The sequence below is a fragment of the Chanodichthys erythropterus genome, chromosome 3, assembly GCF_024489055.1.
Source record: "Chanodichthys erythropterus isolate Z2021 chromosome 3, ASM2448905v1, whole genome shotgun sequence".
NCBI lineage: Eukaryota > Metazoa > Chordata > Actinopteri > Cypriniformes > Xenocyprididae > Chanodichthys > Chanodichthys erythropterus.
The window spans coordinates 38,661,893-38,684,043 of NC_090223.1; the positions used below are offsets into that span (position 1 = coordinate 38,661,893).

General features: G+C 34.4%; 3 protein-coding genes across 3 annotated transcripts; 1 reads left to right on the plus strand and 2 right to left on the minus strand.

Moving 5' to 3' along the window:
* Positions 1-4,411: 4,411 nt before the first annotated feature.
* On the minus strand, positions 4,412-4,862 carry ighv4-2 (immunoglobulin heavy variable 3-33). The gene is made up of 2 exons (XM_067365089.1): positions 4,817-4,862; positions 4,412-4,728 (listed from the first exon to the last, which is right to left on the minus strand). Exons 1-2 carry the CDS (start codon positions 4,860-4,862, stop codon positions 4,412-4,414), a joined length of 363 nt encoding a protein of 120 aa, XP_067221190.1.
* A 1,731-nt stretch (positions 4,863-6,593) lies between these two features.
* Positions 6,594-14,648, plus strand: aldh3b1 (aldehyde dehydrogenase 3 family, member B1). Its single transcript, XM_067382148.1, has 10 exons — positions 6,594-6,840; positions 7,739-7,911; positions 7,994-8,104; positions 8,266-8,386; positions 10,564-10,649; positions 10,777-10,858; positions 10,950-11,342; positions 13,304-13,470; positions 13,549-13,648; positions 13,741-14,648. Exons 2-10 carry the CDS (start codon positions 7,750-7,752, stop codon positions 13,941-13,943), a joined length of 1,425 nt encoding a protein of 474 aa, XP_067238249.1. The 5' UTR covers positions 6,594-6,840; positions 7,739-7,749; the 3' UTR covers positions 13,944-14,648.
* Positions 14,649-15,213: 565 nt separating this feature from the next.
* Positions 15,214-20,500, minus strand: clpp (caseinolytic mitochondrial matrix peptidase proteolytic subunit). Its single transcript, XM_067382149.1, has 7 exons — positions 20,404-20,500; positions 19,945-20,046; positions 19,422-19,493; positions 19,222-19,318; positions 16,580-16,767; positions 16,387-16,492; positions 15,214-16,271 (listed from the first exon to the last, which is right to left on the minus strand). Exons 1-7 carry the CDS (start codon positions 20,413-20,415, stop codon positions 16,045-16,047), a joined length of 804 nt encoding a protein of 267 aa, XP_067238250.1. The 5' UTR covers positions 20,416-20,500; the 3' UTR covers positions 15,214-16,044.
* Between the last annotated feature and the right edge of the window lie 1,651 nt (positions 20,501-22,151).

The window sequence follows — 22,151 nt, forward strand, 5'->3', positions numbered from 1 at the left end:
GCCTGTGTTCTTGAATTCTGCCTAGTCTGGAATAATGTATGTATTTGACCATGTGCCTGTTTTGACTACTCTTCTGGATTGTCCTAAATAAATGCTGCACGAGGATCTTCACTCAAGTCTCTTCACTCAAGCAGTGTATTCTATGCTAATTTCACTGACCTCCCAGACTGTGCTCTCATTGACTTCTTTTGCTATGGACTTAACAACCCTCTACAGTCAATGTGTATCTGTGATGGTCCTTGAGGATCACTAAGTGATTTTCTAGATTACGCCCTTCAGCTGACTGGGTCTTCCTTTGCTGTTGGAGAGATTGAGGAGGACTCTTCTCCATGTTCTCTGCCTGTGTTTTTGGATTCTGCCTAGTTTGGAATGCTGTGTGCATTATGTGCCTGTTTTGACCACTCTTATGGCCTACCAGTGTCGTGGTTTTATTGGTGACTTTCTGCAGGTGAAACACTGATTGGACTATTACACCAGAGATGGTACATTTCAGTATAGTTGCACTGCATGTTTTAGCATAACCTCTGATGTTAATTCATGTTTATTTCATGCTATAACTAGTAGTAAAGAAGAGTAAACATGAGGGCTTAAATGCACAAGGGCTAATGACTTAACAAGACTGTGCACATTCAAACCAACAGTCTTGTTCGACTTACAGTGCCGCAAAGATCGGCTGCCGCCTGACAAAAAAAACAAAACAAAACATTCTTGCTAGAAAATGTGTCTGTCTTTGATCTGTGCTGCAGCTGCCTTACGATCACATATACCATCAAAGTACCGCAAGACCAAAACGAGACCAGCCTCCTAGGTCAGGCGCTGCAGTTGCTCAAAATCGGCTGTAAAAGCTTTGACAACGATACACTTTATTCTTATTGGTCAGATTCTGTGATAAGGACGACGTGTATATATTTAAGTTCCTGCATTTAGCCAATCTTGATATTGAATATCTGAAATTCAAAACATGGGAATTTCAATCGCATCCACTTCTTCGGCTACAATCAACTCAAATCGTCTGGTCTGCCATGAATGAAGTTAGTTCAGCACACTACGGAAAGCACAAAGTGTCCAACTGTGTAGTTCATCTCGAACAAGCCTAATGAGAACATAAAATGAAACAAGGAGGCACATGACAGAGGAACACATGGAGGATCACATGACTAGAACATAAACAAGGTAAACACGTGGTATACAAGAAACATGACGACTAATTCAAAAATAAGACAAGAACTAAAACTATAGCCTACGTGACACTTATCTAGGGATTATATACACCACAGATATGAGCTTAAGAATGAGGTTGACGTTCTAATTTTTGGCCTAAATGTAGGACAAGTATAAAAACAACAGTGTTTTACTGCATTATAGAACCATGACTTACTTTCACATAATACTGATCTGATGTCAGTAAGGGTCAAATGAAGGGTATATAGGCTAGACTGTTTGGTTGAAAAAAATAAATGTTATGTCTGGTAGTGTGTTTCTGGGAAAGACCATGTTAATTTGAAATCTGCTTTTCAGTATGTCACCTTTACCATACAACCGTCCAACCCAGAGCAGCTTGTCATGTCCAGTCAGTGCAACTCAGAAGAGATGATTTTAATGTAAAACATTTTACACATTTCTAGCTTTAACTATAATTTTGTGTAGTCATAAGTTAAAGAGGATTTCTGCTGTATAAGAAATAACTTAGCCCTAAATGAGTTAGTAAACTTAAAAATCAAAACTTTGTCATCATGTGTGCACTTTCATGTCCTTATAAACATGTATGACTTTCTTTCTTCTGTGGAACTAAAAAAAAAATGACATTCTGACAAGTGCTTCCACTTTTTTTTGTCTGTAAGTTAAACAACTATAGACACCAGTGACTTGAACAAATGAGACATTTTTTTTAAAATATCTTCTTTTGTGTTTTAAAAAATAAAGTCACAGGTTAGCCTTCTTTGTTAAATCACTATTAGTAAATATGACTGGATGTTTACAAGTACAGATAACAGATGTCATGTCTGAAAACTATGAAAATATACCCAAAACTGTAACTTTCATTCCAAACCTTTGCACCCTATTTGAGTTTATAGAACACATAACAGGTTTCACTGTTGACCATGGTTGTGGCTTTTCTGCCATAATGGGTTTCCTGCTCTTTGGGCTTTATTTAAGACATACATTATAAATATGCAGGAAGTGTTTATCAGATTGAGTCATATGTGGAACCATCGACCTGTCACTATATGTGAGGAGTAATTCTGTTCAATAAAGTCAGACAATGGAAGATTTTCAAGTTGAAATTCCAGAAATTGAAGTTCCAGAAGTGGAATTTTGTGATGTGGAGACAGAGATGGATTATGAATTAGAGATGGAGGATGAGAATGTGGTGGACATAGAAGATGGAGAATCCGAGACTGAAAGACAATCTCGTCCAAAAGCTCAAAATCCAAAACGCCAAATCCAGCAAAACCGGCAAAAGCACCAAAGTCCTCGCAAAGTCCAAGTAAAAGTGAATGACTACTTGCGTTGCTCTGTGATGACCGTCACGCTCTGCAACTGTCTGTTTCTCTGTACGGCTGCATTGATGTGCTCTTTAAAGGTAAGGACTATGCAACAATTAATAACACATTGTAAGAAGTTCAGCTGGTGCTCTGACTGCCAATATTTTTGCCATCATTACAACCATCATCACCATAATCGTTGTTTCTGTTGTTTTTCCTAATCGTTATAACCATCAGTGTTAAGTCATTTAAATGTTCAGATCCATCCACCACAATGAAACAAAAGCAAAGCTCCAGCTTTATGAATATGATACAAGAATATAATACAATCTGCAATTAGTTTTGCAGCACTTTTTTTCTTTTTTCCTTACTGTTTGCTGCTTAGTATTATTATTAAACATTGCATACAATGTACAAACCTTTGTTTGTCTTTTCATTGGATGTTTTTAATCAGAAGTATACTTACATTTAGTTTTCCACACAGTAGTTACCGCTCTTTGGAGGGAAAATCAAGAAAATAAATGTCTGAAGTTATAAGTGCTACTTAAACCTGTATTTAAAACATGTGATGAAATCACAAAGGAAATACATGCTACATTATGCATATACTTTAGAGTTGAACCAGCATAAGCTCCAGATTAGCAGCACATCCTTGACCAGCAGGAGCATTTAAGTGCATGATGAAGTCACGTGTACTTAAATTATTTTGTGTATACACGCACATGCACATATAAAATATGAGTGTTTGTGAAGTGAACTTTATCCAGTAAAGAGGAACCATAAGCAGTGTATCCTGATTGTTAATAGAGTGCCTGATAAAGTTTTGAGACATATTTAAAAAAGTATTCTTTGACTGTGAGTCATTGTGTAGTGGATGACTTTACTTCTTGTATTTCACTGCACCCTACTGACACACTTGAGAACTGCTGTTTTAGACTGTAAGTGCGACATGTCTTTCTAAACCAGTTTTTGTATTATTTCCACATATGTTTGTGTCACTGTGCTTGTTTTGCACAGAAATACACAGCTGAGTCCTCTTCTGTCAGTCCAGACAATTTCAGATACATCATGCTTTTCGAATCATCTCTGGTGATTTCAAGTCTCTGCTTAAAGGATTCTGCCTTATGTCCACTTCCATCACTGTAGCCCAAACCAATCCACACGAGAGGTTTTCCAGCTTGTTGTCTGATCCAGTGCATGCTACAGCAGCTAAAGCTGAACCCGGATCCTCTACAGGACAGAGTCAGAGTTTCTCCAGGCTTTTTCTGAACTGTTCTTTCAATGGACTCCATTTTTTGACATTGCATGCCTGTAAGAGAAAATATATTTTTTTTAAATAAACAATCATGTATGTATACATGTATATGTATGTAAGTATTAAGAACTCACAGTTTAGGTTAAACAAAATTAGAATTAAAGGTATATTCTTCATCTTGTGAGTGTTAATGAGACTCTACAGCATCACTTGAGTCAGCAGCATATAAATACTTGTCATAATGGATTTTGAATTTGCATAATGAGGAAATGATGGAAGATCACTGAGATGACCATTAGCCACGGTTACAAAGATGATAACCAGAATCCAAAGGGCATCTTAACATTGATTTCATTTCTAACTTTCAATATTTGATTGGTATGATGTTTATGTATTTTATTTTCATTCACTTAAATAACCAAACCTAAAATAAAATGAATTAGAATGTTTATCAAATGAACTTAATGTAGTGAAATGCTTTAAAGAACCATAAAAATGTATCATGATGTCGATAGAATGTCTGAGAAGGTGTTTAAAAGAAAATATGTGATTGTGAGTCACTATTCTTGTTGGATTCTTCTACTGCACCCTACTGACACAAATGATAACTGCAGTTTTACACCATATGTGTGTTTTGACAGTTTTAGTATTATTTGCACGTAGGTTCATGTCACTGTGCTTGTCTTGCACAGAAATACACAGCTGAGTCCTCCTCTGTCAGTCTAGACAGTTTCAGATACACCATGCTTTTTGAATTGTCTCTTGTTATTTCTATTCTTCCCTCAAAACTTTTGGCATAGTCATGTCCATTTCCAGAAGCCCACACACGGCCCATCCAAACCAGTGCTTTCCCAGGTTGCTGTCTGACCCAGTGCATGTGGTAGCTTCCAAAAGTAAATCCTGATCCTCTACAGGAAAGACTCAGAGTTTCTCCAGGCTTTACCACTGATTGAGAAGAAATGGACTCCATATTCTGACCATTCACTCCTATTGAAAAATAAAAAAGAATTAAGAACACAACAAATTTCTATTGTACAATTTGAGATGGTATAAGGGTCCACATTATGACACACACTTGCAAAGGCCAGTAAAAGCAGAAGGTAAAGCAGGTTGTTGGACATGTTTGAGTCGATGAAGTGACCTCCTCATATGAGATGCAGAGGAGAAGGACTGATCATATATATCCATATCAATTGTAGGGTGGTGACGTCACACAGATTTAAAAAAGACAAATGGCTGTTTCAAAGACTACATTTGTTGAATTGTATGATTTGTACAATTATTGCGAGTATGTAGTTAAAATCAAAATGTCTGTTGGAGTTGTTAACGTGTAGATTTCTATCATTTTGACACTCTAAATACTTTTATGAATAATGATTTCATGTGGCATAATTTTATACAGTAGCTGTTCAAATTCATTTTTGTTTGCCTACTTAAAGTGGAAGCCATTTATTCAAACCAGATTAACACGACAACAGCTATTTAGGGATTGACAAGTTATCATTGTGTGATGAAAAAAATATATATTTGGCCTTTAGTGAGAAAGCATTTTCATCCATTCTATGACCATCATTTAAAAGTAACAAGGAGTTTTCCCATTTTATCAAACTATTTTGACACAATAAATGACCAATTCAGATTTTTTAAATGAGCTAAAGGATGTAGATTTACATTACAAATATAATTTGAAAAGATTAAATCTTTCTGGTCTTTAGATGTCCAATATAAACAGATCAACATTTATAGCTACTTAATACATAGATTATAATATTAAACATGATACAAACAACCATATGATAATGCAAAAAAGAAAGAAACAAGTTTCAGCCCACTTGAAGAAGTCAAAATAACAATTCCCATGGGGCAAGTCCCAAAACCATGTCTACCCAAGAGAATATAAGGCCAAAGCTTATTACAGCTCACTGAAACACCCTTAAAACTAGTGAACCTTTCAAGCGTTAAACCGCCGCGTTTTGTTAGTCAAAACATCAACAGCTGTGCCATGCACCTGTGCATTAGCTCTTTTTTTAAACATGTATTTATTTGGGTTTTTATTAGTTCATATTTTCATGAATTTTAAAAGAATGTGCATTAAAATTAATCTGTAACAAAACCATTAAAATCATAGCAATTAGAAAATAAACATTATAATTAAAAAATAAATGAATAAAAAACAGAAGTACAAGATGCAACGAATATAATATTACCATTAATTTCCAGTATAGAAGGGACTGTAATATTCAAACATACACTAGTCAAGCAGTTTCATAATATTATCATTATAAATGATAAAAAAAAAGGGCTCATAAACTTTCAAATGTAGCTTTCCTTAAAGTATATGCTCACCACAACAGCCATTTAGCTTGTACACATTTTAAACAACCAAAAAACAATTAAAAGGCTATCTGAATATCCTTTTCGGTATTTATATGATTTGAAAGAATACCCATGGATCAATTGTAGAAACCAATGGTGGTCACATAATTCATTTCTTTTCAAGAATTATGATCACATTCCCACAATTGAGTACCTTTTGAAGTGTTACATTTCATTTAATGCATAGCCTATATACATATGCACAAGCCAGCTTCAACAAAATTAGTCTAATATAGAAACTTCAGAGCCTGATATGTTCATTATTATGTGCATATTTAATAAACATATATTGGTCTAATCAAAAGTCATATACATCAACAGTGCAAAATTAAATCCCCCGTCTCAGCAATATTTGGGGGAAAAAATCTGGTTACTGTTTTAATAAACTGTTGTTTTAGGTTTAGTTCTTCCACATGAACTCCTATTTTATATTACAAAGGCATCCAAAAGTCTCTTCAGCTGCTGCTGGGGTTTTCCACGCGAGAACAATGTAATCGCGCTGTTGCTGTGTGTGTTTGAAGTGTTAGTATGATAGTAGCCAATGTTAATATGGTTATAAAGTTAAGACTAAAAATCAGGTTTTACGGGCTGCAGTATCTGTTAAGATGCCAAACTCGACAAACTTGAATTTTCTGAATGAAACGCGAAAACCCGGAACTAGTCTTCACGTGTTAGTGAAAAACACTGGGTTGTACTAGTAAGTGGACTTATTTTCTTTGAAAGGTAAGTTTATAAGATTATCTTTATCCTCGTTATGTAAACTTGGTCACACTTGGATGATCCTATAAAGTGCTTCCTATTTATCATACATGCACTTTGTAAATAAGCATGTTGTGTCGTTTATTTAAGGCTCTTCCCTATTTACCGTATTAAATGGCATTGTTATGGCTTTGACAATAAGCAAAAGTAAATCGCCTACAATACCGATGTGTAAAGAGCTGAGAGACAAATAATGATTCAGCGATATCAGCATCTCTCCCCGTGTGTTCTGGGATTTTGATTAGAAACAAAATCCTTTCTATTAAATATGTGAGCTAGCTAACGTTAGTATCGAAAGAATCGGGAGATAACTGTAGAAAGTAAATCAGAAAAGAGGATAGAATAAGTTTAAATGATACTGAATGGGCGAGGCTTCGCGGCCCGGAAGTTGTTTGTCATTTGTGAGGAGCAAAATGTCTAAATAATAATTCTCCTATAAATGTATACACTATGTATTTCAGTTCGAAGTATCTCAGTGTCGTTATGTAATTATTGTCCAGACAGAACCACTTGACGGTGTTGTTAGTACTTGGTTCCTGTTACTTTTGTCAGCGCTGGTCATGATGGACTAATCACAGTAGTTTCTGATTGCTGCGTATTGATTTGTAAACAACTGCTTTTGCAGGTTTTCATGTGTGTCGGGTAACACATTTAAATTCTGTTTTAAGTAGATTAAAAAACAAATGTGGCTTAATGGAGGATTTGGTTTTCAGAGCCCCATGCACCATTCCTTGGAGAAACCCACTGAAACTGAAACCCATCTCCAAGACGTTTATTGTGCTTTATCTAGAAAGTTTCATGGTCTAAATATTGTGTGCACACACAAATTCTCACCACTTCTGAAACCCCATTTCCATCACAGGTGTTCTCACTATGGAGAGCCAGAAACAGGTGCTGGAGAGGCTGCGGGGTGCTTTCCGCTCAGGTGTGACCCGTCCAGCCCAGTTCCGTTTGACTCAACTGCAGGCCATGATGAAACTGTTTGAAGACAATGAAACACAGATTTTGGAGGCAATGCATAAAGATCTTGCTAAGGTATAAACATGCAATGGTTCACACACACATATACTTTTAAATTCGACACACAAATGATGTTTTAATCTTGTCTGTCCTGCAGCCCAAGTTTGAGGCAGTGCTGTCAGAGATTGAAATTGTGGTGAATGACCTTTGCTACACCATCAGCAACCTGCAAACCTGGATGCAGCACTCTTATGTGGGCACAAACCTGGTGAGATAATACAATTTCATTGCACCATAAACACACACACTGATTTTTTTTTTTACTGTAACACAAACAAAATATTAAAAAACTTCCAAAAGTCTAGTCAAGGCAGATTTCCCTGAAAATATTTTAAATCGTTTCCTCTCCCCATTTCATTTGTGTTTCAGGCAACAAAGCTGGATGACTGTTTTGTTCGCAGGGAGCCATTAGGTGTAGTTTTAATTATTGGCGCATGGAACTATCCTCTTCAGCTAATTTTGTCACCTTTGATTGGAGCAATTGCTGCAGGTACTATCTATAGCTTTTTCAAGGGTTTTATGGCCCTTATATACACTACCAATCAAAAGTTTGGAAACATTACTATTTTTTTATGTTTTTGAACAAAGTCTCTTATGTTCATTAAGGCTGCATTTATTTCATAATAAATATATAATATTGTGAAACATTATTACAATTTAAAATTATGGTTTTCTATTTTAATATACTTTAAAATATAATTTATTCCTGTGATGGCAAAGCTGAATTTTCAGCATCATTACTCCAGTCTTCAGTGTCACATGATCCTTCAATAATCAGTCTAATATGATGATTTATTATCAATGTTGGAAACAGTTGTGCTGCTTAATATTATTTTATAACCTGTGATACTTTTTCAGGATTCTTTGATAAATAAAGGTTAAAAAATATCAGCATTTATTTAAAATAGAACAATATACACTACTGTTCAAAAGTTTGGGATCAGTATTTATTTATTTATTTTAAAGAAATTAATACTTTTATTCAGCACGGATGTGTTAAGTTGTTAAAAAGTGATAGTAAAGATTTATATTGTTAGAAAAGATTTATATTTTGAATAAATGCTGTTCTTTTTAACCTTTTATTCATCAATGAATCCTGAAAAAAGTATCACAGGTTCCAAAAAAATATTAAGCAACACAACCGTTTCCAACACTGATAATAAATCATCATATTAGACTGATTTCTGAAGGATCATGTGACACTGAGGACTGGAGTAATGATGCTGAAAATTCAGCTTTGCATCACAGAAATAAATGATATTTTAAAGTATATTAAAATAGAAAACCATAATTTTAAATTGTAATAATATTTCACAATATTATTGTTTTTGCTGTATTTATTATGAAATAAATGCAGCCTTAATGAGCATAATAGACTATTAAAAATAGTAATGTTTCCAAACTTTTGACTGGTAGTGTATGTCTCATGCACCTTCTTTTTGAGAGGGCACTAGTGACAATTCTTCATTATCTTCATTAGTCTTAATAGACTAGTGGTGTAATTTTATAGTATGCATTAGAGTCGGGATCTAATACGATTATAATATAAATTGTATAATGAACCATGAAAAACTGCAACTGATCTCGACTGCCAATTATCGCCCTGCAAATAAAAATAACCATTATTATTTCTACTAAAACTTTACTCAAGATTTCACTGTAATAATTACTGAAATGTCTTAAATCTGCCAATTAAATCTACCACTTTTGAATTATGAACCGAAGTGAGAACATGCATTATTAACACATTTACTGTCGCTATCGATTCAGTCCTGCATCAGTTTAGTCTTCTACATCTGTAGATTATAGAAACAAATGAATTTTAACCATCAATATTGGACACAACTGTTTGGAAACAGATTTTGAGATTCCCTAACACAAAAGGCTGATATTTAAATAGATATATAATACAAATCTTATTAAATGCTAAAAATCTTCAGTTGTTTTCTGTTGACAAATGAATGTTTTGTGAAATTTTAGACTAATTCCCCTAACCACCCATAAGCAACCCTGTGGTTCTGCATGAATCATATGACAATCACATGGCAAAATGACATATTTTGTCTTTAAAAAGGTGAAAAAAAGGAAAATCCTGCACACTATTAAATTGCAAAACTGTAAAAAAGTTATTTTATTGGCAACGTTTCGATCGTATGATCTTCATCAGGCATCAACATACTATTCAAACTCCATTGTATTTAAAATGATAACATGACAAAATACAGTGAAGAATCATTAATTTCCAATCGCGATAAATGATAGAATAATCATTAACTCCATCATTAACACCACATAGTTAAATCCACAATCACATATTGTAAATAAAGAAAAAAATAATAATAATATTTCATATCATGTTTTTACGGTTTTGCAAGTTGATAGTGTGTGAGATTTTCCTTGTTTTTTCGTATTTTGACTTCACTAGTCTTTCCTACGCACCTATCTATGAACTACAGGTGTGCGACGCTAATTGATCACGGCTTTAAAAAGGTGAAATTCACCAAAAGGTGATGATTTTGGGGCATTATTAATTTTATACCTTCAATAATTGTCCATTTTGAATTGTCCATTTTGATTTCATGGTGACTTTAAAAATCCATTAACAAAAATCTGCCTTATATCACATCTGCAATATGTTTAACTCAGTAATATCTTTTTTTTTATTAGGTAACTGTGCTATTCTGAAGCCATCAGAAATAAGTCAAGCAACCGAAAAACTTATTGCTGAACTCATTCCTAAGTACCTGTCCCAGGTAATCATTGGGAAAGACCCAAAAGATCTAACTATACACTTAGTTGCATGGTTGCATGCTACTGTGTTCATGATGAGATCTGTAATCCTTCTCTTATAAAGTGTGCTGTGTGTGTTTTGTCTTGTAGGAGTGTTATGCAGTAATTTGTGGTGGAGCAGAAGAGACCAAGACATTGCTGGAGAATAGATTTGATCATATCTTCTACACAGGTTAGAGTTTTCATTGTTATCAATGACAGATTCAAGAACAGTTGTCGTTTTTCCATATTTGCCTCAACATCTCTTGTCTTCTCTCCTCTAGGCTCACAGTCAGTGGCTCGTTGCATCCTGCAGGCCGCAGCGGTGCACCTCACCCCAGTTACTCTGGAGCTGGGTGGCAAGTGCCCTTGTTTGATATATGGCCGGCTTGACATGAAAGCTGCCGCTAAGAGGCTGGTGTGGGCCAAGTATTTCAATGCAGGACAGAGCTGTGTGGCTCCAGACTATGTTTTATGCACAGCTGAGACAAGAGAAATGCTGTTACCTTTTATAAAAGAGGCTCTGGAGAGCTTTTATGGATCTGAGCCCCAGCAAAGCCCAGATATGGGACGTATCGTGACAGACAGGCACTGGAACCGACTGGTTGAGCTGCTAAAAAAGACTGAGGGAAAGGTAGTGATTGGAGGAGAGAGTGTCAGAGAGAACAAGTACATGGGTAAGTAAAGTATATAGACACAAAGTTTGAGGTCAGTAAGATTATTTTTAAGGAACTAAAACTTTTATTCAGCAAGGATGAAATTGATCAAAAGGGACAAAGACATTTATTATGTTACATAAGATTTGAATTAAAAAAAAGCTGTTCTTTAAAAAAAAAAAAAAAAAAAAAAAAAATATATATATATATATATATATATATATATATATATATATATATATATATATATATATATATATATATATATATATATATATATATATATATATATATATACCACAGTTTCCACAAAATATTAAGCAGCACAATGGTTTTTGATGTTAATATAAGAACTCACTTATTCCATTAGAGGAATGAATAAATTACATTTTAATATATATATATATATATATATATATATATATATATATATATATATATATATATATATATATATATGTATTGATTAATCGCATCGACCATAAAAAGTTTTTGCTTGCATAATAAGCATATATTTGCTTGCATAGTATGTGTATATATGCATGTGTGTGTGTACTGTATATACATACACACACACACACACACATATATTTATACTTGCGAATATATATATATATATATATATATATATATATATATATATATATATATATATATATATATATATATATATATATATACACAGTACAGTCCAAATTGGAACCACTAAGACTTTTAATGTTTTTAAAAGAAGTTTCTTCTCCTTTATTTAATTTAAATTTATTTAATTAAAAATCGAGTAAAAACAGTAATATTGTGAAATATTATTACAATTTAAAATAACTGTTTTCTATTTGAATATATTTCACAAAGTAATTTATTCCTGTGATGGCAAAGCTGAATTTTCAGCATCATTACTCCAGTCTTCAGAGTCACATGATCCTTCAGAAATCATTCTAATATGCTGATCTGCTGCTCAAGAAACATTTAATGTGTACAGTTGTACAAAATATTTGTGTACAATATTTTTTTTTCACGATTATTTGATGAATAGAAAGTTCAAAAGAACAGTGTTTATCTGAAATCTAATCTTTAGTAACATTATAAATGTCTTTACTGCCACTTTTGATTGATTTAATTCATCCTTGCTGAATAAAAGTATTCATTTCTTTAATTTCTTTTCAAAAAAATAAAAATAAAAATTCTTACTGACCCCAAACTTTTGAACGGTAGTGTATAATGCTACAGAAGCTTTGTATTTCAGATAAATGCTGTTCTTTTGAACTTTCTATTCATCAAGGAATCCTGAAAAAAAAAAAAAAAAGTACACAACTGTTTTCAACATTGAAAATAACCATAAATGTTTATTGAGCAGCAAATCAGCATATTAGAATGATTTCTGAAGGATCATGTGACTGTATTTTTAATAAAATAAATGTAGCCTTGGTGAGCAGACGAAACTTCTTTTAAAAACATTAAAAATCTTAGTGGTTCCAAACTTTTGGACTGTATATATATATATATATGTATATGTATGTGTGTGTGTGTGTGTGTGTGTGTGTGTGTGTGTATATGATATATATAAATATAATATATACACACATATTATATAAACGAAAACTTTTATGGTAGATGTGTATGTACCAATATGTATTATTATAGTGTATACATATACACTATATATATTGAAATAAGACTTTTTTTAATTGTAAAATCTCAATATTATTCTCAAGATGACTGTTCTTGATTACTGTATTTTTTATCAAATAAATTCAGCCTGGGTGAGACTTCTTTATAAAACTCCCCATACTTTTGAACAGTGCACAAGTTCAGTGCATTTACTATACTACTCTTACTATTGCTGCAGAATGTAGTGTGATTTTTCTCAGAAAAATTTTTTTTTAGTTTCCTAAAATGTGCAGTATACATTTACACAAAAAAGCAGCTAAGCTAGTATTAGATTCTGAATCCTCTCTCTTCTGCTTTTCCGTGGACTATCTCAGCCCCCACTGTCATCGTGGATGTAAAGGAGTCAGATGCTTTAATGCAGGAGGAGATTTTTGGCCCCATTCTCCCCATTCTGACCATCAAGTCTCTCGATGAAGGAATCAATTTCATCAACGAGAGGGAAAAGCCCCTGGCACTTTACGCCTTCTCTGACGAGTCTCAAGTAAGGAAAGAAAGAACAAAAGTCCTTAACTACACAGTAAAGTGAGCAATGAACTAATGCATATCTCTGTTTGTTAAGGTTGTTACTACAGTTCTGGAGAGGACCAGCAGCGGAGGCTTCTGTTCCAATGATGGAATAGCTCACATGACCCTTCCTGGTTTACCCTTTGGTGGAGTGGGTAAGTCTGAATGCATTTCTTAATGTAACAGCTGCAGTGCATTTCTTCAGGTGAGTGAAGACGAAATCTGACTTTTTGTGTTTTGGTGCCAGGTGCAAGTGGGATGGGCAACTACCACGGTCGCTGGACCTTTGAGACATTCAGTCACAAGCGTGGCTGCATGCTGAGGGGCTGGGGGCTGGAGCGTGTCAATGTGCTGCGCTACCCTCCCTATACTGAAAGCAATCTCAGCTGGCTGCGCTGGGCCACCACTGCCAAGAAGAAGGGGTGGTGGGCTGGATGCTCTGTTATGTGAGGGCAGTTATGTGTCTGATGCTGACAGATTGCAACCTGGGAATCGAAAACATATGCCTTCGCTTTCACCAAAGTTTGGTTACTGTGAGTTTGGTCATCAACACAAACCTAATCTTTGGTTTTCAATTGTGATATCATTCAAAACACCACCAGAGGTCAGCATTGAGATAAGTTGCTTCTGCGGGATGCTTCTGTGGTGAGAGAAAGAGGCCATTTACTTGATGATGATTCGTTTATTTTAACTGCCATTGTTCTAATACACTACTCAATTTTATGTGTTTATTCACATCTGTGCACTAAAAAAATCCAGTCTATGGACATTTAATGAAACAAATCATCCAACTTTTGTAATTAAATACTACAGTAAAAGGGGGGCATGGATAGCATTATGTTTGGATACTTCATTTAGTATCTTATACTGCTACATATTTTCTGCTCTATAGCTCATTATACTTTCTATTGGTGAACATATCAAGGAGCATTTCTAGTTTATTAGTTGTATACTTCATGCATCATTTTCATCTGTAAAGTTGAGTACAAAAATAAAGTCTGACAAACTTGTTTACCCTCAGGAAACATGATGGTGAATTATTTATACTTGTGTAATTGCATTTGTTCATGTTTCTTGGTTTTGTTTTGTTTTTTGGAATTCTGATTATGTTGCAACCATGAATTCATTAGAAAATTTGGTGACACTTTACAATAAGGTCTCATTTCTTAACATTATTTAATGGATTAACTAACATGAACTAACTGAGCAATACATTTGTTACATTATTTATTTATCTTTGTTAGTTAAAGGCATAGTTCACCCAAAAATGAAAATTCTGTCAAGTTGTTCCAAACCTGTGTAAATGTCTTTGTTCTGCAATTTGAGTGTGAGTAAATGATGACTGAATTTTAATTTTTGGGTGAACTATCCGTTTAATATTGTAAAGTGTTACCAAAACTCTCATCACACATCATGTTACATAAATTCTTTTGACAATTTGTCAGTACCTTTGAAATGTTTGGGTTTTGAAATAAGTCTCTTATTCTTACCAAGACTGAATTAATTTAATCAAAAATACAGTAAAAATGTGAAATATAACAACATAAAATAACTGTTTACTATTTTCATATAGAACATTTCATGTGATGGCAAATCTGAATTTTCAGCATTATTACTCCAATCTTCAGTGTCACATGATCCTTCAGAAATCATTCTGTGATGATTTGCTGCTCAAGAAACATTTATTATTATTATCAATATCATATCAACCCCAAGTTTTAAATGTTAGTGTCCCTCTGATAAACTATTCTGACTTCATGAGCTTTAAACCTGCCGTTTGTAACCTTCCACTGTTTCTTATTTTTATCAGTGTTAATATGTATTACTTTTGTGGAAATTGCTAAAAAAAAAAAAAAAAAATTCTTTGATAAATGGTATGTTCCAAAGAACAGCATTTTTTTTTTAAATTTTAAATACTTTGAAACGACGTAAAAGTCATTACTGTCACTTAATTTCTTCAAAAAAATACCGACCCCAAGTTTTGAATGTTAGTGTCCCTCTGGTAAACTATTCTGATTTCATGAGCTTTAAACATGCCGTTTGTAACCTTCAAGAATTTGAACTGTCTTTTAGTTTAGTAATATCACAAAGTTAAAAAGACAACCATCCTAATTTACCTAAAGATTTATTTGAATCATTATCTATAAACACTCTTGCTTCAAATCAGGGATTATATTAAACTGAGGGGCACATTTACAATTCATAATATATTGTGTGACATGGTAACACATTTCACCCAAATATTATACAGACATCAAAACCTGCACTGTAATCTTGTGTTCCCTCTAGCTTGTTTACAATTAACCTAGTTTTTGCTAAGACATCTATATTTGCCGCATACAAATATGAGGGCAGACTGAGTGTCATTTCACTGGCAATTGTAATGTCCAGATTCCAGTACTGCGTCTCAGGACTAGACTTAGTGAGTCTTAATAAAATGAATGATACAAAAGGAAGGTCACAGGTTCAGATATGGTGTATGAGCTTGGCGACTGTCTGCCAAAAGAGACACTGAACCAGTAGTTTACTCGCTCCAGCAGGGAGTTTTTTGTCAGGGTTCAGGTTTGTACGAGGAGGGAGGGTTGCTGCCGGACTGGCCCGGCTCAGAAGCTTGAGGCTGAGGGGAGGTGGAGGCGCTTGCAGGGCTAGTGGGTTCTTTTTGAACAAGTTCTGGCTCGTCTTGCCCAGCTTGTGGTGGATGAACCAGGACCTTGTCGATAATCCCGAAGTCCTGTGCTTCCATCGGGCTCATGTACCGGTCTCTCTCCATCACGCTCTCTAAGTGAGGACAACAAAACTTGATGATGTCAGGAAGTGACACAATGTACGTTTAATTAGCCAATATAAAACAAGGTTGTTATTATTATAATATTAATGAAAAGTATGTAATTACCTATAAGCTCCAATTTCTGCCCTGTGTGTTTGGAATAAATGTGGTTGATCTGTCTTTTTAGTTTGAGAATCTCCTCAGCCTGGATGGCAATATCTGTTGCTTGCCCCTGAAATTATAAATATCTGTGTTAGTTTTCGTTACATTGTTACAAAAGCAGTCCCCTCTTTTTTATTTGTTTATCCCCCATTCTTACCCTTGCCCCTCCGGAGGGCTGGTGCACCATGATTCGGGCATTGGGCAGGGAATGCCTCATGCCTGCGGTTCCTGCGGCCAGAAGCAGACTGCCCATACTGGCAGCCTGGCCCACACACCAGGTAGAGATGGGATTTAAGATGTACTGCATAGTGTCATAGATCGCAAGTCCAGCCGTAACCACTCCACCTGCAAGACGGAGACAAAAAAAATTGCCAGAAATGCACACTGCTGGCTTCAAACACTGAAAAAAAATTATGATTCACTTTTGTTATACTACTTATTTTGTCTATTTCAGTCTATTTTTAAGGTCAGTGTCAAATCAACCAAGTTTCAGAAACTTCCTCTGCTCAATTTTTTGATTTTGTTAACATTTTTCTTTAGAAAGACAAACATAAAATAGTGATGAAAGCCAAAATATTAAATGACACAGATGTATATTTACTGAGTAATCCACTATTTTGTAGAGGGGGGTCAAAATGACAGATCAGATTTGGAGCCAAATTAAAAGGGTGTAAAAATGACTTTTGAGCTCCTTTGAGATCCCCATATCTATGGGACTGAACTATAGAGCATTGAAAATGAAGATTTCAAAAGTAAAGTTTATTGGGAATGAGAATCTAGATACATTTTACAGTTACAGACATGCAAACTTGGAAAAGGAATATTTATGGCACTCAGACAGGTATGTCCTATGCAACATACCTGTTGAGAAAAAAACATGAGATACATTTCTATTAACATTATTTGTTCTTCAGATAATTTTCTTTTTTAATTTTTGTTCTTCAGAAAGAAAAAAAGTATCAGCTGTATGCAAAGTGACCCACATTTGGTTTTTGACCACTGAAAATGTGTACAATTGACCAATTTACTCATGGAGCCGCATTAAAGGAACACTGAACTTTTTTTGAAAATAGGCTCATTTTCCAACTCCCCTAGAGTTGAACAGTTGAGTTTTACCGTTTTCGAATCCATTCAGCCGATCTCCGGTTCTGGCGGTACCACTTTTAGCATAGCTTAGCATAGTTCATTGAATCTAATTAGACCGTTAGCATCTCGCTCAAAAATGACCAAAGAGTTTTGATATTTTTCCTATTTAAAACTTGACTCTTCTGTAGTTAAATCGTGTACTAAGACCGACGGAAAATAAAAAGTTGTGATTTTCTAGGCTGATATGGCTAAGAACTATACTCTCATTCAGGCGTAATAATCAAGGAACTTTGCTGCCGTACCATGGGTGCAGCGGCGCAATGATATTACGCAGCGTCTGTGACCCCCTGCTTGCACAGGAAGCATGCCTTGCAACCATGGAGACATTTGTGTAATATCATTGCGCCGCTGCACCCATGGAACGGCAGCAAAGTTCCTTGATTATTACGCCTGAATGAGAGTATAGTTCCTAGCCATATCAGCCTAGAAAATCACAACTTTTCATTTTCTGTCGGTCTTAGTACATGATGTAACTACAGAAGAGTCAAGTTTTAAATAGGAAAAATATCAAAACGCTTTGGTCATTTTTAAGCGCGATGCTAACGGTCTAATCAGATTCAATGAACTATGCTAAGCTATGCTAAAAGTGGTACCGCCAGAACCGGAGATCGGCTGAATGGATTCGAAAACGGTAAAACTCAACTGTTTAACTCTAGGGGAGTTGGAAAATAAGCCTATTTTCAAAAAAAGTGGAGGGTTCCTTTAAGATCTCCATATCTCTGGGATTAAACCATCGAGGGCCTTTAACATGCAGATACCAAAAGGAAAGTTTGTTAAGAACCAGAATATAAAAGGATATTAATTTATATTTAATACTTCTTGTGTCACAGGCATGCAAACTTGAGGCAAAAAACACAAGAAGTGCTTTTTGCCATTTTTGAATTGTCACTGTTGGCATATAATGAAATAAAGATTGCTAAAGTCAACAAATTTTACTAATAGACCTTCCAAGCTCTGTGTAAAAATAAAATAATGATGCTGCCATCTTTCTAAAGTCATTTTTACACCCCTTTATTTTGGCTCCAAATCTTAGGTCAAAATTGTCATATTGACCCCCCTCTAAAAAATAGTGGATTACTCAGTAAATATACATCTGTGACATTCAATATTTTGGCGTTTATCACCATTTTATGTTTGTCTTTCTTCAGAAAAATATTAACAAAATCAAAAATTTGAGTCGAGGAAGTTTCTGAAATTTGGTTGATATGACACTGAGCACGAAAATAGACTGAAATAGACAGAATAAGAAGTATAACAAAAGTGAATATAAACAAAAATTTGAGCCGGGGACCTCTGGTTGAGTTGACACGGACTGACCTTAAAGTGAATGAATGAAAATTGATTTTCCATGATGCAGGGCAAGTGTTGTTTTCATACAGCAAATAGTAGTGCATAAATAAAAATGTAATTTTTCACCATCAGAAAAGATTTCTGGGAGAAATGAGCTGCAGTACTGGACATTGCCAACATTTGATCCACAATCTGTCATCTAATTTAAAGTGCTGTATTGTTGTGACAGTGAATTCCCATACAGGAATCAAGCAATCTCATCAGAAAATTGTAAACAGGACAGATTTAGACCATGGGACGCTGGCTGAGAATCCAGAGCTGCTACAATCTTTTTTTCTGTCAGTGCACTTATGTGACTCTCACCAGGACTGTTGATGTACATGTGAATGGGCTTGTTGTTGCTCTCTGACTGGAGAAAGAGCAGCTGAGCGATAACCAGAGAAGCTACAGTGTCATCGATCTAGATAAAGAGAAGGACAGAAAAACAGGTAGGAAACAACTGGAAGAGGCTTTTTGGAAATTATTTTAGATCCTTGTGTGTTTTTCCTTGCATTTGAACTTACTGGACCCATAACACATATGATTCTCTCTCGAAGCAGCCTTGAGTAGATGTCATAGGCACGCTCTCCTCGTCCCTGAAACAAACGAAAGACTTCAAGTAGGGGTCAAGTTCCTGCAACTTGAGTAAAGTTGGTTTTATATTCGCACATTCAGACATCCGTATTCAATAGCCTTGTTAATCACACTACATTGGACATTCACTGGACATTCACAAGTAAATACGCCATTAAAACAATACTTGCCTATTTTAATCGACTGTGAAAAATGTTGTCGTTTGTTGTCAATATCATGTCGCTGATTAAAATTCGCAAACATTCATTTATTGCACATTTATTGGAAAGTCTGAATGTATCAAAGTCCGAATGTGCGAATATAAAACCAACTTTACCAAAGTGTTCCAGCAACACTGAAAGCTGCATCTTTCTTGAAGTAAACCATTCAATATACAGAGATGGGCTCTAAAAGTAACTTCTGGATACTATACGATCAGCGTAAGACAAGTGATTAAGAAAAATGTGCCGTTACCGTCTGCTCAACAACTATAGGTATGAGTGGACTCCTCCATGGCGCACTCTGATGAATGGACCGACTGACTTTGAGTGCAGAAACACCACACTGCAAGACCCTCTAGAAAGACAACAGTTATCGTGGTGATGATGATCAGTAGATCAAGGTCGTTGGACATTTCAGTGACGAGCTTGACATCACTGTGACACTCAACAGAGCTCAAATCAGCATAATGACATGTTTTACGAGTCAGTTAAAAAATAAAAGCTAATTCTCTAATAACATTTAAGTCATAAACTGAAAAATACACATACAACAATCCTGTTAGCAAAAGAATAGTTGTACAATAGCGTGTTTATCATATTTGCCATTGCTAGCTGCTATTACGTTACTACCGTAAGAGTTTTTTCACACACAGAGACACGTTTATTTTAAATGCATGAAAATCTAATATACAGAAGGCAGTTTAATACTCACACGTAACAACATGTTTCTGTTGAGCAACCCTCACGCGACCCCTATTGACCCGGATGTGATATTCGGCAGCTTGATAGTGAAGCCAGAGGAGGAGATGGTGAAGTCGAGGAAGTGTAACTATAACGTTTGCGGATGCAATGAAAATCTTTTTGTAATTGTGTAACGTTATATACCAAGATTTTTTAGGTGGATATGGAAAATATTACTTGAAGGAAAAATTTTTTTTATTTACAATTTAAATACTAATGATATAGCCTATACATTATTCCAATAATAATAATAAAATAAAAATAATAATAGTAATTTTATTTTTCATGTAGACCTACAACTTTTTATTATTTTGGGGGAAGTTCTTCATACACAAGAAGAAATGGTCAGGGTCCAAGCCAAATTTCATTCACTTTCTCAAGGACTACAGCACTTGACGAACATTGTCAAAAAAATGTATCACACCTGTTGCAAAAATTGGATATAAAACATTTATTATATGACAAACTTTTTCCACACAAACACAATATATAGCATATAATCTGCAGAATAATTTAAAATTCGTTTCATCTGCTCACCAAGGCTACATTTATTTAATTAAAAATCGAGTAAAAACAGTAATATTGTGAAATATTATTACAATTTAAAATAACTTTTTTCTATTTGAATATTTCTAAAAAGTAATTTATTCCTGTGATGCAAAGCTGAATTTTCAGCATCATTACTCCAGTCTTCAGAGTCACATGATCCTTCAGAAATCATTCTAATATGCTGATCTGCTGCTCAAGAAACATTTAATGTGTACAATTGTACAAAATATTTGTGTACAATATTTTTTTTCAGGATTATTTGATGAATAGAAAGTTCAAAAGAACAGTGTTTATCTGAAATTTAATCTTTTGTAACATTATAAATGTCTTTACTGCCACTTTTGATTGATTTAATGCATCCTTGCTGAATAAAAGTATTAATTTCTTTAATTTCTTTTGAAAAAAAAATAAAAATAAAAATTCTTACTGACCCCAAACTTTTGAACGGTAGTGTATAATGCTACAGAAGCTTTGTATTTCAGATAAATGCTGTTCTTTTGAACTTTCTATTCATCAAGGAATCCTGAAAAAAAAGTACACAACTGTTTTCAACATTGAAAATAATCATAAATGTTTATTGAGCAGCAGATCAGCATATTAGAATGATTTCTGAAGGATCATGTGACACTGAAGACTGGAGTAATGATGCTGAAAATTCAGCTTTGCATCACAGGAATAAATTTCTTTGTCAAATATATTTAAATAGTACACAGTTATTTTAAATTGTAATACTATTTCACAATATTATTGTTTTTACTGTATTTTTAATTAAATAAATGTATCCTTGGTGAGCAGACGAAACTTCTTTTAAAAACATTAAAAATCTTGGTTCCAAACTTTTTGGACTGTATATATATATATATATATATATATATATATATATATATATATATATATATATATATATATATATATATATATATATATATATATATATATTTATTTATACCATGTCATAGGCTATGTTATGTTTTAATCTTGTTATTTTTTCTCTGCTTAATGAGTAAAATACATCTTCTCCGTTGCTTCCATTCAAACAGAAGAGGAAAGGTCCCGACGCGGTTTGGCTGACTTTGAAGGCTCCTCTTGTGGAGGGTCTCTGGTGAAGCGGATCCACTGTCACATGATGAAACTAGACGCGAACACTAGATGGCGCAATTCACTTTATTC